Source organism: Cariama cristata, unplaced genomic scaffold, assembly GCF_000690535.1.
Source record: "Cariama cristata isolate BGI_N322 unplaced genomic scaffold, ASM69053v1 scaffold20832, whole genome shotgun sequence".
NCBI classification, from domain to species: Eukaryota; Metazoa; Chordata; class Aves; order Cariamiformes; family Cariamidae; genus Cariama; species Cariama cristata.
In genome coordinates, this window is record NW_009603539.1 from 25285 (window position 1) to 45639 (window position 20355).

The 20355-nt window shown below is 36.5% G+C and overlaps 1 protein-coding gene across 1 annotated transcript in view; it reads right to left on the minus strand.

Moving 5' to 3' along the window:
* ADGB (androglobin) overlaps positions 1-20355 on the minus strand; it is an 84584-nt gene that overhangs the window by 17513 nt on the left and 46716 nt on the right. The window contains exons 21-27 of the mRNA XM_009695248.1: positions 20157-20295; positions 15405-15539; positions 12695-12788; positions 9965-10099; positions 9605-9758; positions 7269-7456; positions 6225-6409 (exon numbers count right to left, since the gene is read on the minus strand). Of these exons, the coding sequence (XP_009693550.1) occupies positions 6225-6409; positions 7269-7456; positions 9605-9758; positions 9965-10099; positions 12695-12788; positions 15405-15539; positions 20157-20295 (1030 nt within the window). The remainder of the gene's footprint in view (positions 1-6224; positions 6410-7268; positions 7457-9604; positions 9759-9964; positions 10100-12694; positions 12789-15404; positions 15540-20156; positions 20296-20355) is intronic.

Genomic DNA, 20355 nt, shown 5'->3' on the forward strand with positions numbered 1-20355 from the left:
ATGTGCTAACAAAAGGCTGTAACAGAAGCATTAATCCAGAAAACATAAACTTGTGTTCATTTCTAATGCCACTGAAATCTACGGTATCACCTTGCTTGAGTGTCTACAGACAAAGGAAAGAGAATTCTAAAAGGGAACATCTCTTAGAAAACTGAATAAGGGCAAAAATAACACCTCTGGGGAAGCAGTTTCACCTGTGTTACACTAGCACTAGCGGGACCATCAACCGGGAAAGAGACATCTTTTTGACTTCACTGAGGACAGAAGGCTTTACTCTTCCCAAGGTTTATTGTAGAAGCAAAGTATGCTACTGCATCATTGCAACACCTCAAAAGAAAAACGTAGAGTTTCATATAGGTTGACAAAACATCTAGGGAAGTTCACAGGAATTGACAGGACTATTAGACCAGATTGAGCAAAATTTACTGCTGGTGTGTCAGTGTATAAATGCCAAATAAAAGGTTCAGCGTGCCACTAGAAACTCAAAGGGAGTCAGAAATATTGTTTCTTACGGAATTCAAGTGCCAAGGATCATTCCCCTGCATAAGGCAGTGCTTCCTTTTTCCTAAGAAAATCAGTAGAAGCCAGGAAATGAAAACAAGACCTTGCAGAGGTGCTTTCTTCAAGATGTCTCAAACTCCTAATTACAAGCTATGAGATGCTCTTCTGCGTGACATTCAGAATCATTAGCGCCTGAGCTATCCCTCTTGCTGTCCCTGCGGTAAGGAGCCCCGTGAGAGAAACCTGAAGGAAGACAATACTTGGTTTCTTCTAACCCATTTTTTAGAGTGATGCAACTTCACAGGTGTTGTTTGTAAAAGATATGCCTAAGCATGCTTGTATCTGTGGAATAGTTTCTCACTCAAATAGAGCCCGCTGAGCTTTCCAGGTATCAGTTAGCGAAGGCGAGAGGAGACGTAACTCATAGTGGCTAGGTTATCAGGTCTTTCCTCAGAGGCAACCAAAATCATGAGGCTTTCACAACAGAAGTGCATTTGGATGAAGAAACATTATCCAGAGACCAGAATCTTGCAGTTCTTTCACATTTGTGTGAAAACCTGCTGCAAAGAAACAATTTGGATTCCAAACAGAAGAATAACACTACATACAGACATTTTCCAATTGGGTGACTTGCCTTTATGGTACCACATGCAATATTTGCATGAAAATCTCTAGTCAGGAAGGATTTTCAATGCCTGCCTGAGCACTGTTATCAAGGGACAGTGCAAATAATTTACAAAAAGGCAGCTTTAAAGCAGTGAGGCAAACTCTTGTACTCAACAGAGAGGTGAGCTCCTCTCCAGGAGGTCTGGTGTCTGGGCTTTGCCCTCTGAAGGAGCCTACCTCCACCTATCAAGGCAGGTGGGTTTTAAGCAAGGTTGTAGTCCTTAGGCTATAATTAGCTTCCATTAATGCCTCACTGTCCTCCTCTTCTCGCTCTCCTAAACCTGAAGAGTTTAAGTACTGAAAAACGGTTTGCCCAGAAGATGATCCTGCCGTGAAGATAACTCAGCTCAGATCGGGGGAATCCTCCATAAGACTCATACTGCTTTCCTTGCTGGAAAGATGACTTGGAAAAGTTCCCCAAAATGCATACACATCCAAAATACCAACGCTAGCAATTGTCACCAGGTGGCGCTGTGACACCACAGACATACGTAACGGTTCCGTCAGCAAGGCTCCGCCCAGAAGGCACTCGGACCGACCTCGGTTCCAGATTCAAACAGATGTCTGAAGGAGGTTCTGGTACTTTGAGACTGGATGGTATCAGACTGCTACTACGGAAAATAAAAGGACTGTGAGCATTCACTTGCCCATCTGCGCTTACAGGGCTGCTGTGCTTGTCTCAACAAAACAAGTTGTGCTTGCAACGTGTCAATATGTAACTCCTTTACTGGCAGGCAAATGTTCAAGGTCCAAGCCATCTGCTACATCTCAGAAGAGGTAAATATGTTCAAAATCAATTGGTTTAATGAAGCTTTTTGAGCTATGAAAGACATTTATAAAACAGCTGTGACTGGAGATGAATTAACAGGTTGTGGGTGGGAAAGGAAGATAATGTTTTATTGGCGATGCTTGCACAATAATGTCACTTAAGGGTACTTCTGGTGACACAGCAATCAATTCTATGAGAGGCAGAACACGTGCGATACTGAATAGGTCTCAAATGTGAGGACTGCGTCTTGCTTAACTAAGAAGTTTGGTGCTGATGGTACAGCAGTGGGTTCTGATCACTCCTATTCCATGAAAACACACTTTTTCAGAGAACAACTAGATACTGACAGTATGAATCTTCTTGCATTGACTGTCAGTTGTACAAATCCCCACCTGAACTTGGCATCAGTATTTATGGAGGTTCCTATATTGTTACTGTACAGGCCATAATTTCCTACCACTTTTGACCATAGCAAAGCAAACCATAAATTGCACCTACAGACAGTCAGCAGGTTGGGTAGTATGACACTGTCGTATTGGTTATGCTCAGTACCTTTCATAATCTCTTCGTTTAGTTTGGATGCTCTGAAAGATTTGGAACACTTGTAAAAATGTTGTCTTTGTGATATACAGGATGCATATATATAGGAAAAGAACTTTGACGTTAAGGCCACTTGGTCTAGTATTGTAAAAATAATAGTAATAAACAAACAAAGAGTGACAGCTTCACAGTCATTCCTTCCAAATGACAGCTCTGTATACACTCACACACACTTAAATGGCATCAGAATATTCATTTCACCTTCAAATACAGTCTTAAATCGTAACACTTCTTTTTATAGGCTCCACTGCTGAATAGGAACCTGATACAATCACCTTCCTATTTTCAATCAGATTAATATAAATGATATTTCATTGAATGATTCACAATGGATTAAAATTATTTTAAATTAGTAGAAATTATTTGTATCACAGCACATAAGAGATAGAAGCCTAACGTGCGTGCCTGACTTCTGAGGATATTTTGTAAAGTCCTTCTCACCTATGCCCTCTGCTAGTCTGGCAAAGACAAAATGTGCCTCTATTCTGCCCCATCTTCTCCCTTCCAGCATCTGTTGGAACCCACTTATCTTCTCTTTCACCTGATTGTGCCTTTTATCTTATTTCAGTCTTCAGACTATGATCTTTGCCAACAAGAGAGTTTCCTGGAAGAAAGTTTCTCCTTCACTTTACTGAGGGTAACTTGGCAATTTATTTCAAGTATTGTGATGCTGACCCTAATCAGAGCTATTTTATAGCTCTCCTGCTTCTATTTCCACCAGTCTACTATTAAGTTTACTAATCCATTCCCACATTTCAAAAACAGTAACCAAAAATAGCTATTGATTATCTTGGTAACTCAGACAGAATCATGACAGCTTCTCCATGACTTCCATTAAAACCAGAACATTGTCATCTGATGAATTACACTTTAAGAACATGGTCTCCATAGTATTTCATTTTACATTTCTGGTAATAACAAGGTGCAGTTCAGACAGAAATCATAAAATTTCATAAACATGATTAAATTAGTTATTTTTCCCACAGAGCATTGGAAATTTAGACAAAACATTTTTCTAAAGGATCATGTTAGAAAACTACACAGTTCAAAATAGTGGAGGTGAGCACATGAAATATGATGCTATTTTGGGCTTGAGTGAAGCAATAACCCAGTATTTGAACAATTTGTCTTTGCCTCAGGTTCTGAATATGCTCAAACAGGCAGAAACTGATTGATTTACAGAAGATTTATTGTTTAGAAGTCTTCATAAAAGGACTGAAGACTTTAATATCTCACAATATCGATATATAGTGATGTCCATGGACAGTATAATAGCTGATTTGTTTGCTTATAAACAATTGCTTTATTTAAGCAAATTTGTAATGCTTATGGAGAACATAATTTTCAAAATGCAACCCATAGATATAACAAAAGATTCAAAATAGTATACGAACTTACAAACAAAATGGAATAGTTTGATTAAGAAGTGAAGTGTATAGAAAACAGGGAAACGAAGATTATGGAAGAAGTTAAGGTGTCTCGGCAGAAGCATCTAAAATGTATTATATGTAAGAGGTGTAGCAGAAGCAGGTAGGTGGTACTTCATTTTTGTTAAAAATTACCTGAGCGCTCCAGGGACAATTGTTGAAAATATGCCTCAGAATTATGTACCTCATTCAGCTGTATTTATTGTTTCTGAACAGTAAAGTTAAGCAGCACTTCAAAATCAAACGTCAATCAGCTGGCTGAGAGTACTTTCAGATGACAACATTTTCATTCCAGTTTTTTTTTTTAGCTTCTGTAGTAGCCCAGCCCCAATTTTATCAAACAATAAAAATGCCAGTAGCAAACAGCTAATACTGTCTGACAGTAGCTCTTGAGCACCGAGTTTGGCAGAACTCTAACTTCTGAAAGCCTGGAAGTGAAGCATGAAGAAAGAGGATGTCCGGATAACCTAACCCTGCTCTCTAGAGTGTGCAGGAAGTTATCTCACTGCATCAGAGGGGATGATGGCAGAGCATTGCTACAATCTCAAGCTGAAGGCGCTCTCTCTATTAAGTCTGGTTGTAAATGAATACCTCGTTAGTTGGACAGTACATCCAAGGAAACTAGAATCATAGATTCATAGAATCATTATGGCTGGAAGTGAAGAAGTTCTTCCTAATATCCAACCTGAACCTCCCCTGGTGCAACTTGAGACCATTTCATCTTGTCCTGGATTATTTATGTATCATGAAGAAAAAAAAAGCCCATAAGCCTTAACTACTAACTGATATCACAGGATCACAGGAGGCTGAGAGGTCCTGGCAGAGGCTGGACCACACCTCTGGAGATCATTTAGTTCAATCCCATTGCTAAAGGCAGGGTCAGCTAGGGCAGGCTGCTCAGAGCCATGTCCAGTGGGTTTTGATTTTCTCCAAGGATGAAGACTCCAAAACCTCCCTGGGCAACCTGTTCCAGTGTTTGACACCCTGAGAGTACAAATGAAACAAAAAACCCACCCCAAACCAAACAACCTCCCTCCCCCCAGTCACCTTTGCTAATACTTAAATTATATTTTCTATATTTCAGTTTGTGCCCATTGCCCCATGTCTTGTCACTGGGTGCCACTGAAAAGAGTTTGGCTTAATTTTCTTTACCTCCCTGCCCCCTTCTCCTAGTATTTATATGCTGCCAGGCTTGGGCATACAGTAGATTCAGAATGTTAGTTTGCTGGACTACAGAGAGTCTGTTTTAGCTGATGCCAGCTGGATTTTTTTTAGATACAATCACTAGTTTCAAAGTACTTTGAGAAAATATATGAATTTTAGCATACTTATGAAAGGTGACCTTTGAATACACATTGGTTCTCACCTTTAACAAGAGCTGAGCTCATAAGACTGCAGTGTAATGAATGGCAACAACAACAAACTAAAAAAAAAACACCAACTTTGATGTTCCCATATGGTATAACTTTTTCTCAGTATTTGGGTTGCTATGATAAAGACCTGACAATAGTATAATGGGCATTTATGCCTTCTACGCCAACTTTGCAAGCCTGGGGCAAGTAGCTCTTCCTTCAGTGTCTTCTATTTCCATGAATATCATTGTGAAGTTAGAGCAGAGGTAGAGTCAAAAATTGAGAGATTTTCTTAAGGATAAATATTATATCATTTATTCAAGAGTCTTTTGCCTTGCACTCTGTGGCTTATACGAGAAATGAGAAGCCAATAAAACATGTGCTTCTACTAAAAGGAGTGATGCTCAGAATGGTACATTTAAACCATAAGGCGCAGTGTAATCTGTGAATTATCTACCATGTCCTATGGTCTGGGCATCAGTTTCCCAATAGCCAAAATTTTCTGAACTTTAAGATCAAACAAATAAAGGCAAGATCTTGAAAATAAAACATATTTCAATTCTCACAGACAAGGCAAGCATATGCATAAAAATTTTCAGAACCGAGAAGCTACGTCAACTATCCACAAAACTCTTTATACAGTTACAAAAGAAGACTAAAAGGCAGAGGAAGAAAACAAGGCTGCACACCTTATTTCAATCAGTACTTTCAGTACCTTTCCTCATTGCTGAGGACCAAGGACTCCTGTTCACTGCTCAAAAATGTAGCTGATTTCACTCAATCACAAAGTAACTAGGGATTCAATGAAAAAGTAGGAAAAAATAACATTTTCTGTGATTACCTAAAGTTACTGTAAGAATGTATATCCCTCAGTGAATAAAATTAACAAATACAGAATACAATACTTACAGTGGGAACTCAAAAGCGTTTCATTACTCAAGAAATTAAAAGCAGGGATGACTGCATGGCCCTTTCCAGTGACACTCACAATTTCTTCCTCATTATCTAGGACTTGTACTTTAACGAACACATCTGATTTAGAGGTTTGTACCTGCACTGTAGCAATATGTGACGCTGTGACTTTTACTGAATACCTAAAGAGGAAGAAAAAAAAAATTAGAGCAATATAACCGATTATATCACATCATTCCTTTTTAGGAAAGTACCTAAACGTTGTGCTGACCTGGAAGTGAACACTTAAAATTGAGTTTGTAGTCAACTGTTTTCCTGCAATCTGGTGGCCTAAGCTTCCTGTAGTGAAGTTTAGTGCAGTGAACCCCTGATCAAAGTAAGTGCTGCTGCTGCAAAAAAAGGGATGGTTTTGCCATTTCTTTTTTTTTTACTGTCTTATTAAATGTCCAGGTATACATTTTCCTTCTTGCTGTCCTAGTACTTGATGAAAAACATGGTTAGCCAGATTAGGGAACTGTTTCAATTAAAAAGTAATGGAGCAAAAAGAAAAAAATTTTCTGCCAACACTGCAAAGCGGAAGTGTGTGATACATTTGAAAATAAAGTGTTGTATTTCTGTATTATTTAAAGCTTTATCTGAATAGCTGAAAAAAAATATATCAAACTTTATGTGTCCTCCCTACCTGCAAAATCTTGATTTTAATAGATATTTAATCCCCAGAAGTACAATGGAATTTCAGTAATTGACATATGAACAAGATTTTAAGATCCAGCTTACAGAAATGTACAATACTGTTATTATGATTTTAAAGTTATAGTCTGTGTACTTCATAGCTGTTCTTCATTAAGCAGCGGCAATATTTCAGAATAAACACTTTCACAAAATGAAATGTTAAATTTAGTATTGCACATTGGCATCCCATAAAATTCAGATATTTGCCTTAATACCCCCCCGTTCTAAGAAAGAGGGAAGAACATAATTTTCTGTCAGGGATGGTTCATATAAAGAGCATAAGTTCATCATTCTTTTCTCAGTATTTACCTGAACATTACATGCTTGTTGTTGGGTATGTAATACTCTTTAATTTCTTTAGTAGAAAAGACATTATTTATAGCCTCACGAGAGAGAAACGGGAGTGGACTATGAGAACCAATAAGCCGGAGCATCCATCTTCCAGTTGCCATAGGTAGGTCACCAGTATGTGCTTCAGCCATAAACGTGTATCCTTTCTGAAAAGAGAAAACAAATAATTTTTACTTGGAAATAACACTACCTAAAATGCACTCTATGACTACATGCAACACATTTTTTGTCCACATTACACTTAATAATATAATAAGACGTCCTTCATAAGCAAGAATCTTACAGTTCTATTACAACCTAACTTACGAAGCATCTCTTATTACAGGAATTTACATTTGGCAAAAAGTTACATAGCAAGTCAAATCCAACCTCATCTAACTTCAAAGCTGGCAGGTATTTTTAGGGGTAGGTCCAATCAAACCCCTGAGGTCACTTTCTAGAACTCAGGATTAAGTCCCTTCTTCAAATTTTCTAAGCTAGCCCTACCAACTTGCTATTTCAAACATTAAAATTTCATGTTCCGCCCAAGAAACAGTCCAGATGAAAATTCTTTGAAAGGTTTTTCTCTCTTAGAATCACAGAATCGTTATGGTTGGAAGAAACCTCAAAGATCATCAAGTCCAACCTTCTACCCAATGCCACTATGCCCACTAAACGATGTCTCGAAGTGCCACATCTAAACGTTTTTTGAACATCTTGGCAGTATTCTGCTAAATTGCAGTTAAAAGAAATCAGCATTTACCAGTAAAAAACTTTGTTGAAAAATTCTTGTAATAAATACGGTTGTGATTTCAGGACTATCCAATAATGCAGGGTTGTGACTTCAGGAGTACTGAATATTTAGAATGAAAGAAATGATTCACGATTCTGATTTGTGTAATTGTAACTGTAAGGCCCTTTACACCTTTTAATCACTACAAGGTAATAGCAACCACTCAAAGCTATGATTCAGGAGAACTCACTTATATAAATATCTAGTTAAGAACATAGTTAAAGTCCCCCGTGTTCTTAACAAGAACACTTGGAAACTGAGAGGGATTTAGCCAGATATTCAAGTACATTTATGAAGAATAAGGTTACACAATCTTAATGTTCACTTTAAATATGCAGAAAATTTAGACTTAAGATCAAAAAATTATTTGTTCTAAATACTATAAGCAATTAGAAAGCACAATAACTAAATTTTGCAGCTGGTAGGAACACTGAGTAACCATCAGTCACTACTGAGAAATAAGCAAACAGATCTAGACAACCCCATCAGATTTATGTCTCATTCTTAAAAACCTTTGAGAAGTCTCATTACCTACTTAGATATCTTGTTACAATTCACTATCTCTAGAATCAGAAAGGGTTGTTTTCTAATATACCACCTACACTAACTTATTGGTAAAGTAAGATGATTCCTTTATGTCCTTCTATGACTAGTCAAGACAAATAACTGATCAGTGTCCTTGCTCCAACAGACTTCTACTTTCTAGACTAAGTATGTTGTTAGTGATGATTTCTTAAACTCTTCTCTTTGTTGGTCAGCTGAAGCTTGAGGAATGCTTATCTCTATCCTTTTCTACAAGCTGTTCAAATAACTTGTGAATAATAGAGTAGAATTAAAACAAACCAAAACCAACTGCATCCAGCAGTAGAAAAAATTACCATAGAAGAAGAAAGTTTAATGCAAAAAAAAAATCCAAATAATGCAAAGCAAGTAGCTGTTTTCTGTCTAGACTGTAATGTCTGCAGAAAGATGACAGACATTAACGATAAAATCTGTGCACTAGAAGTATTGTCAATCATTCTGAAATGAACTTTAATACATTCCAGGAGTGTATCTGCAGCAGAATAACAGTATCTGTTGATAGGATTTCTTTTTAGCTCTGTTGTAAATTGCTGATTCATAGTTTTGAAGTAGAACAACTAACTGATAGGTTTATTTTTAAAAAACAAACAAAAACCCCAAACTTTTTCTATAATAATATTGACATTTAGGAATTCAGGCATAATGTATAATTTCTTGTTTGATGAGCTAAATTGCTGACTGTTTTTTACAAAATACAGCTAAAAAGAAAGATAACAGTCAGATTAAAATAATATAAGAAAATTAAGCAATAAAATAAGAAAATTAAGGCTATTCCTTCACTGTAAAAGGCTTAGCAATGACAGTCTCTGTTCAAACTTGCTCATAAAGAAAGGTGCACTTCTAAGTAGAACATTAAGACATAACTAAAAATGTCCACAGGATTTGGGCAATTATAATTATTTTAAAAATTATACTTGTGTTCATGGCTCTTTACATTTACCTTATTTTTGGGATAAACATGAGGTGCCACTTTGAGAAATACATGTGGCATTTCCTCCAGTGTGTCATTATCAACAACATGAAGTCGACAGGAAGGGATAGTGGTATACACCTTTGGCACTATAAGCATGTCTTCTGGGACAAGAAATATTTCTCTAAAAAAAAAAACAAACCACAAATTCAAATTGTATTAAAATTATTTTCACAAATAAAATTATTTGTGTATCATGAAGAAAAATATTTATTAGAATTTAAGGAAAGTAGACTTATTTAGGATTATGTTTTTAAAGCAGGTTAGTGAAAAATAGCAGTGTTTCAATACTACTTCCCCAGAAGAGTTATAGGGCTGTATGAAACTCACCTAAAAACCACAAACCACACATTTGGTGGCTGATCGGCATACGTTACAGCATAGTCAGCAAAAGAGATCTTACACCATTCATCTTCATAACAAGGAAACTTTTCAATTGACTTACAGTTTCTTTTAAACATTTCTCTGGAAAGCAGAAAACAAGACAAATATTTAAATCTAATCACAAGGGCACATGTATCTTGACTCTAAGTTATGCTAATCATGAAGAACACTGCTTCATGCATGAATGTGAAACAATGACATAAAAGCGTTATAATGTATCTCTAGCAGCTGTTCACTCTCAAAAAAATAAAAAAAAAAAACAGGTAGGGATCGGCTTTCAGAGCTAATGGCCCGTAATGGGCAATACTTACAAATATTTCTATCAGTCATCTATCCGTGAGTACAACTCCTGCTGTTATGGCTTCTATAAAACTTGACTTTTTTTTTTTTTCAAATAAATATCAGTTGGCATAACTTCCATTTCTTTATATTAAGCTGTCATCTTAAAGCAGTGGTATCATTAGATTAAAAAAAAAACTTTTTCCTTTTAAACTTTTTTTGAACAAGAAAGGAATAAAGTTTAAAATGGGATGAAGGCCATTCCTTTCACACAGGAAGGAACCTAAGACTGTAAATTCAGAAGTTATTTGTAAGGTAAATAAACTCGCAGGTGTTACGCAGTTCTGTGAAATTAGAGCTAACCTCACTGGCACCTGACACCATAAATTTTTATTTATCATATGCAGTATCAAAAATTAATGTTCCTCTGGACAAAGCAACATGAAGACCAGCATACAAAATTCATTGTAATGTGAATAGGTTGTTGGGTGAAGGGCAGAATAAAGATAAATGGTCTCACTCCATCTTTCAGTTCCTTCCAGTGATTTTTCTCTAGAAAGTACGATTGAAAATACGCTTACGTAGAGGTGAAGGAAAGGATATCCTTCTCCCTGCCACTCCCTCCATCTTGCATTATTCTTTAAATACGTGCTTTCTGCAGTAAGTAAACAATAGATTTTTTTGCTATCTTTTAATTACTCTAATTCAAAATCTACATATGTAAACATTATATGGTTTACATAAAGGCAATAGTCTAAAGAAACATCACAACATCCATTTTCAGTGATAGCTGTCTTCTTTTCCATGTCAAATATGAGTGTGTTCAAGTTGTTCAACTGCAACATTTGGACAATGCTACTCTGATGCTCTGTTATTCCTATATACCAAGTGGAATTACAGAAACAATCTCCACGCTCATGTTTTTAGTAGGGATAATAGCTGACCTTGACATTTAATTAAGGTGAGTCACAGAGTGGATGCAAATATTGCTGGAAGTAATTTAAAGCAGAACAGTTTGAAATCTTACTCCATGAAGCTTTGCAAAGGTTCATTCCATCACTGATAAAAAGCACACACACAGCCAGGAAAAAGCCCCTCAGAAACCTCAAATTTGTAATTCACTGAAAATGATAGTAGGCACAAATATAGATGAGTTTACAATGAGAAACAGGTGGCAACCCTAGCACAGAGAGGTTTTAGGGCATTTTGAACTGGTGTTTGTGTTGTAAAATGGTACTGCTGCTGGCCTCCAGTAAGTCTGGGGTTAGAGAACGGGAAAATTTTTACCCTAATACTGAACTTCCAAAATTCCTGCATGTTACTTATTGACCAAGGGGCTAGCTTGTTGTATTAAACACAAGTCTGTCAGCTGTTAAAAGAAATTTAACAAAATCACATTAGCATGTTTTTAACACTCAAATGTATCCCCTGGGACAATGCTAAGGATCAGTCCCATAAGTTTTAAAAGTCTGAAGGTAGAATAAAAACTGCATCTGATCTTTTCTGATTCAGAGATGCTGCAAATCTAAAACTGAGGTCTAATATTTGGAACAAGGCTATGGTTGCAAAGTCCTGATCTCATCAACATAAAGGTTTTACAGGATTAGAAACATTAAAATGTGAAATAAAATTATACCCCATGTGAATGTTCCTCAAACTACTGGTTATAAGGAGTGAGGATTTATCCCCCCAGCCAGTAATTATTGCCTGTTGTCACTCCTCACCCCTGGCAGAACTGATCTACATCAGTTGTGTGAACACTTGCAGAGAGATTTTTGACGGACTTACTGAAAATATGTGATCCTCAGAGCGTCATGTTTGCAAATGACTTAACCAACACTGTTGAAATTAGAGTAGCTATCTTTGCAAAAGGTCTAAATACCAGGGAAAGCATCTACCTAGAAATATCTCTACTTTCCTTCAAGCAAGTGCTACAAACAAATTCTCTGATGATATAAACTGTGGTACAATTAAATAGTATAGCTATCTCCTTTCTAGTGTCAACCAGGATTTCTTAACAGATAGCATGAATCAAAATGCTTTAAATCAACTGGTTAGCTGTTTAACTAAGGAATCAGTATCAGTTTTATACTTACGGAACAGCCTACAGGATATTAAAAAATTAAATACAGGACAAAGGTAATATTCTAGCTGAAGCTGTAGGAAAAAACCTGTAACACACATACTTAAAAATTAGATTTGCTATAGTTTTACTCATGTAGGGTACATAGAATAAAGCATGGCATATCTTCACTAAAAACTCCTCATCCCTTTCAACAGAGTTTTGTAATTTTAAATTCAGTAATGCTCTTACCCTATTTATTTTGTGAAACAGCAATTTATGGCAATTCTATGGTATTGCCTGCAATAAAATAGTCTAATTTATTACATTATTACCTTAACAGCATTACAGCACACTGTTCAAAATTTAACTCAATCACAGTCCACAATTTTTGCAAGGTTTCTTTGACATTAGCATTTTCTTTAGTACCTGGAAATAATAAAACAAGTTAGAAAATGTAACATCTAACTTTCATATTGTTCTAAATATACATCTGCCAAATACTTGTGAAAAAATGCCACTTGTGAAAAAATGCCACTTGTGAAAAAATGCCACTTGTGAAAAAATGCCACTTGTGAAAAAATGCCACTTGTGAAAAAATGCCACTTGTGAAAAAATGCCACGAAGCACTAGTTTTTATTTGGAATTTTACAGAAGTCTCAGTGAGCTGAAAAATAATTTGACAGAGGAAATTCCCTTCATCATCACCTTTGTACTCTTCAGCACTCCTACAACTGCAAAAGTGATGTGATCAATATTTTCTCTAATTTACAGTTTTTTCACTGTAACATGTTGTAGTGATATGAGGCGATCTCTGTCCCCAGAGAATACGATGTTCCTAGCAGCCTTTATTTGCAGATATGATGAAGGGGTAGGTATGTACCTAGGCAATCTGTGCAGCTAAAAAGAAAAGAATCCGGCAGCTCCAGCAGGTAATTCATCCCACCCACGTTTGATACCTCTCAGGTGACAGGATGTGTTTTCATCTCAAGGTGTCTACTTCTAGCCACCAAATACAGATGAAGACTAGACAACTAGTTTAGACATGTTATCTAACTTTTCAAGTCTAAAGTTAGGTGAAATCCTTCTTTATTGCATAAGCAATTAGTGACAGAAATAGAGGGGGAAAACTAAAATTAAAAAAAAAGAGGTGGAGTAACAACACTTTACTGTAATGACAAGTAAGAGAAAAAATTATAGCTAATGGGGAGAAAGGAGGAGAAGAATAGTATGATGGAAAAAAACCCTCACAGTAAAGCACTGTAAAGATAATATCAGAATTAAATATAACACAGTATTGATAAATCAGATATAGTTAAGAAAGACATGATAGGCAACTGAAGAAAATAGTTGGGATACTCACATAGTGCTCAAATGACAAAAATCTAAAATCTAAACTTCAAAAGAACAGCTTCTGGGCTCTGGGATTTGTAGGAATTAATAATACTGGTGAAAGTTTACTGAAATTCCTAATTTACATGGCACTTCATAAACAAAAATAGAAAGGCATTAGACTACTTAGTAGAAAAGCCTAAGCAAGACTGGGCCACAGGTGATAGTTTGGGAGAGAGGCAGCACCAGATTCACCGGTGAGGAGATGAAGGTACAAAAGACAGCTTGAAGAGATCATATACTGCAGGTATATATTTATGTGAAAGAACTCTAGCAATGATGGTAATTCAAAAAGGAGCTACCAGTAGAATGGGGATGACTTCCTAAAGAGGGAATGTATATCTCACAATGCAGCAGCTCTCCTTGTCATGATCCTCAGGCATTTGTGTACTGTGAGGCTAGAAGGAATCATTGTCATCTACCTTTCTGTGTAACAGAAAGGACAAGAGGAAACGGTCTCAAGTTGCGCCAGGGGAGGTTCAGGATCGACATTAGAAAAAACTTCTTCACTGTCAGAGTCGCTAGGCATTGGAACGGGCTCCCCAGGGAGGTGGTGGAGTCACCATCCCTGGAGGTGTTCAAAAAACGTTTAGATGTCGCGCTTCGAGACATGGTTTAGTGGGCATGGTGGCATCAGGTATAAGGTTGCATTTGATGATCTTTGAGGTCTCTTCCAACCATAATAAAAAAAATATAAAAAATAAAAAAATAACAGTTCTGTTAACATATTAATTGCTAATTTAATCATATATAAATGACTAATCCTTTTTGAATTTGAGGATTATCTGTTTGATTTTAAAGTTTTCAGTAGTGTAACACAAATCTTGGTTTATTCCAATAAATACCTTACCCTTTTAAAAATAAATGCCACTTTTTCTAGTTGAATGTGCCTAGATTCAACTCACAATCTTTGAATCTCAGACTAAAGACCTTCTTGTTAACCCTTCAGATCTCAGACTGAAGGCCTTGTTGCTATCAAATTCTTTTTCTTATATGGGTACTTACAGATTATAGTGAAGTCACTCTTAATGTTCTCTTTCTTAAGTTACAAACTAACAGCCTGCAAGTACAAGGCCCTTCTTTAATACTGATCCTTAAAACTCTACCCAGAATTTTGTAGTTGTTACCCATCTTTCTTCTTGGACTGTGGATGTTGCACTTGGACACAGTATTCCAACTGAGATAACAGAATTGCTGAATAAGAAGTGTAACACAAGCCTTCAACTGCTATGTAAGATTCCTGTATTTATATACAGAAGAAGGAAGGATAGTATCAGCACAGCCTTCGATGCTGTGTTCTGCTGATTATCCTTTATGATGCTTAGGTTCTCGGATGGACTTCCCTTACATTTCCAGAATAAACCCCAAACATTTGGCCTAGCTCCGAGCTAAATCTACATTAATATAAATTCTGGTTTAATACCTATGAAAATCTAGGGGGAGTCTTTCCTTTATTTTTTAGTACCATATGTCCTGAGTGGTTCGGTTGAGTACTATTCTTAGTTTTACAAGAGATCAGAGATTCAACTATAACCTTCTATTGCATTTCAGTTCTTTTTAACTAGATACTAATTAGTAACAAAATCTTTACAGTAAATATTTGAATTAGGTGAAGTATGAAACTTTTTTAAAAGGCATTTTTAAAGGACACACCTGGTTTTCTGCTCTTCAGTACTTTCCTAACATGGGTCCCTCTCCAGATGGCTTGAAGTTTAAGAGCTGCTGCTGCTTCTTCAGAAGTGGGAGTTCGGTTCTGCCAACCACTAAGGGAACTCTTCTCACAACTCTCTGAAAGAAGGATCAACAGAATGAGCAACATCAATAAAGCTGGAACTCCTGTAGCTGCTTGCAATGAAGTTAAAAAGAAAAAAACAAACACAAAATTACAAGAAAGCTGTATTTCAGAAACAGAGTGGTTTCTGCATAAAACTTCAATTTATGACAAAAATATCACTCTTAAAATTTGGCTCTTATCATGACAAAATTAAACACAATATATTGTGTAATTACACAAAGTCACAATGCAACTACTATGCTAATTCCAAATACCGAATCACTGAATTCTTACTTCACTTTACGGACAGTGATTGCAGTGCATTTTTTTTTTAAATCAAGTCTCCTGATGTAATTTCCAAGTATCCTTCCAAACATGAACCAACAGGATACAATAAATTAAAACCTGACTCTGAATACAGCTTAAAAGAGCTTCATAAGATTTTAAGTGCTTTTGTCACTCAATCTGATCATTTTATTAAATAATAATTTAAACATCAATGTTGTTCAAAACATTGTAATTCAACCTTCGCTAAGGAGCCATGGAATAAGGATAAGATCTATGATAAAGCGAGAGTTCTTCATCTGACTGTGACTTTCTGTTACCAAGGAGTTTTGGAGTGGAGCAGCAGTTAGTAGGTTCTGACAGGTTAGTAATGAGCTCTTTGAAGGCATTCCAGCTCACCTGTCACTGAACCAAGACCTCATTATCCCCATTACTCCCTCACAACAGAGCTCTGAAATGCCAACAGGGAATACACACAGAGTGTCGGCTTGGTGTTGCCCTATGAACAAACTGAAAAGTTTATCCACTGGGGATGTCAAGAGGACTCCGTAACTAGAAATAAATACCTATGAAATAATACACTTCATTTGTGAGGTTAAATAATATAGAGATATAGAGTCACTTAGTTAAACATTAAATTGTCTCTGAATATACAAATATAATAATTCTGATGCAGTGTCACACAGAGAAATGAATTCTATTTGTAGAAACTGTCAAAAGTTACCCCAGATCAGGCTGAAAATCGGAAATGCTGAATGTTTTGTGAAATTACATATTCCTAAAGATTTAATTTCTTGTTTTGTTTTAACTTTTTTAATACAGTGTCATAAGAACAAAAATGTTTTTCTTTGTAACATACAAGTCAAAACAATGAGGTCAAAACTAAATATTTGGCTCTTTAAAGTTTTTTTTTGACTTAACTCTTCTTAATATTTTGTCATATAAACAGAGAAGTCTGTTACTGTGAAATGCTTTAAACCAACCAATATTAACTAGTGGTTGCTTCAAATTTGACATTATGATTGAAAACTGATTTGTCAAAAATTTCTGACACGCCTTATTGTTAATCAGAAGATATGCTGCTAATAATAAAACTGAAGTTCTCAAAGCAGCCTAGCAAGACTTTGTTCACCAGAAAATCAGCCGCAGTTTTCTCATAACAGTGTGGATGTATCTCCTGCAGGCAAGGTAACAATGGTTTTTTTGAAAAAGATCTATTTTGCATACACTGAAGAGGTACTTTACATATTTAACCAAATAATGGGAAACTTTCCCTCACTCCTTATGGGAACTCAAGTTCAAATCCAAAGTGCAAGAAGAAACAAATGCCCCAAATTATCTCTCCAGTCACACAGCACAACTGTATAATCACTGCTCTTAACCTATGTTTCTGGAGGAAAGAGAAGCTTGTTCTGGAAAAGAACAGGGCAGGAACAGGACTTCTCAAATATGGTTTACACAGATAAGATAAGCTTATAGCTATCAGCTTCACTTCCAGATAAGATAAAATTTCAGACCAGAATGTTTTAACAGAACTGCACACAAAAGGCACTCTACTTCTAACTTCAAAGTTGGAATTTATCCATGAAATGCGCCCTTTGAATTGTGCCTAAATGACTGTCAAGTGTCTGAGACTCTTGAAAATCACTGCCACAGACCTCCAGCGAGTTTGTGACCTGAGCTGGCTCACTATTGGGCACAACGAAACCAGGACAAGGTAAACAGAGGAAATGTGCGACGGAGAGCAGGCAAGCAGTATCGAGCTGTCAAGACTGTCTCCCCTCATCTTGTGTAACATCATTCTGATATGCTTCCTTTCCTAGGAATCATCACATGCCTCTGTAAACTCAGCATCTTCTGACTGCTCGAAGTTCTGCAGGGTCCCTTCATCTACTCTCCTCCCAGAAGACCACAGAAGAGCCATGGCACGGAGAAGCATTCAGCTTCAGAAATTTCCATCTTTTTGTCATATGTTCACATGGCACGGTCTTCCACTTGTTTCTTGTGGCTCCTGTGCTAACCGCTCCATGGGGATGGATGGTATTTGGCAGACGAATAAACGTCACCAGATCATTTTCAGGATGACTTTTCAGAAACCTTACCAGGCATGACTGCTAACTGCAGTACATCATAATATCCTTGCCCTCAGTAAATTTTGAGATGAATTCAGCACACAGTACAAAATGAACATGCTAATATAAAATGGAGATGGGATTTCAAAAAAAGCTCAGCTTTGACCTGATCTACTCTCAGACACAGACACCAAAAAGACTTCATTCATCTGTTACGGTAGTTTACACTGTTAGGTTCCAAAGGGTTATAACTCAAGTCTTGAAAAGATCTGAGCAACTAACCTGACTGCAGCAGTGCCAAGGTGGGCCTGGCAAATCAGGTAATGCCGCACCTTCTATGCCTTCCTACAACGCATTTCTCACCTGTTTTTTCCTGCTATCGACCTATTTTTTTCTTGACAGTTCACTTGATTTATGCTTTTTTGAATGCAGCTGTGTATTTCTTTAGAGTTCTGTGATGGAACCTGAACGAAAGCATGCATTTATTCCAATGCAACCTTTATTATGCAGGGCAAAGTGTATATCCAAGGTCAATAAAGCCAAAGGGAAACAATTCACTTCCCAGTCCAACAGGAATCTTTTGTAATTTAAGTCTGGAAAAGCAACTAAATTACAAAGCTATATTGGACACTGGAGGAAATCAAACTGAAACAGAACGTTCCTCTCCATACATCTATTCAACTTTTTTGATTCACCCCTCAAATCCTAAAAAATATTCTGCCACAGTGGATCTCATAATTCAGTAATACATATGAGGTCTCTGCTACCATCTGTCAATTGTGCTAATTATTCAAATCTAATCTAAAAATGTCTTCTCTTCTATTGCTGACAAGTATTTTAGGTTTTTTTGGGAATACAGAAATCAGTAGCACAGTCATCTGGAACAATGTGACAGGTGGTGTTGACTTCAAGTGGAGTGACAAATGTCAATATGCTGACACTTATATCTTATACTCTTGCCATAGGATATAATTCTGTGAAAAATACAATGAATTACTCAGTCACTCTGGCTGATTTTTTACCTCTGATGTCTCACAGAAGAATAACCTTCAGAAGAGAGATGGAGGAAAGTCCCCATCGAAGAGTGAGACAGAATATAGGTGCCTTATTAAAGAACAAGAGTATTACATCATTTTGTCATAAAGATTTGTGCAAATTTTAATGACTTTTTTTATACTGATTTTCCAAAATAAACTGTCTAATGAAAGGAAGTTAAGATCATTTTGATTGACCAAGGAGAAAGATTTTATACTGTAAGTTCATAATAGCAGAAGGAAAAGCTAAGTCACCCTGAATGGCCTTCAAATGGTGATGATGTATCTTCCTGTCAATTTTTCAGATAAAATCTTTTCCTGTCATAATATGAAACCATATATGTAAAACTTCTATTAATAAGCCAAATATTAATATGAATAGATTAATAAGTTACATAGACGGCAAAGTAAGTCTCTCAAAATGGAAAAGAGCCTTATGTTTTGTTGCCAGGCAAACTTAATTCTAACTGCTTATGCCTCCAGCCTGCATACAAAATAAGGCAAAGAACCTGCGGGAAGAGAATTATCCCTGCTTTTAATAAATCCACTTGCCTTCCAATGGCTCCTCCCACAGTGCCTTTGGGTATACAGCATACCCTAATCACAGGTTGGAGAAGAGGTGGATGGTGCTGTAGCTAGTTCCCCACTACATGTGTGTGACTAGCCAGCTAACTAGCCAGCCAACATGATAATTTGCCAAATAATAGGCTTAAAAAACAAGCAAGCAAGCAAAAACCAAAATAGTCCCCTACAACCAACCAACCCACCCTCAACCTATCATTAAGAAACAGTTGAACTTTCAATGATGGTACTAACTTGAGTCTTCCTTCACTCTCATTTCATGAACAATATATGCATTTAAGGTCTTTGCAGCTGGTAATTTGAACAAGAGCCATGATCTGCAGTGCATCAGGTTAAAAAAAAAAAAAAAAAATCTATCTGTAGATGCTGGCTCATGCTTGTCAATACTGACAAATGCCAGTCAAGGAAGACAAAGGGTAATTTTATAAATTTTATAAATTAGCAAAACACGAACAGACTTTCTGAAACAAAGAAAAGGATCACTTCTATTCTGAGATGAGTCTCAGATGTGCTATCAACAGTAGAAGGCTTAGGCATCTAATAAGAAATGAACCATCCTTACTTAGGCAAGAAAACACAAGATTAGTGAAGAGCTGGTGTCCCTGAAAATAAGAATAGGCAGATATATATGAAGTGATTAGCAATATCAATACAGTACCTGAAGACACAGTGTCATCCTCAGAAACCTCAGTGGCTTTAAAATCCAAAGTGAAGGACCTGAAGGCAAATTTATAGCTGTAAGGAACCTTCTTGCCTAATACATATTTGATCAAATACCAAAATGCACTACTGAAAACCTAAAATCAAAAAGAGGAAAAGCATTCAAAGAATTATTAATTTTTAAAAGCTAATTTATA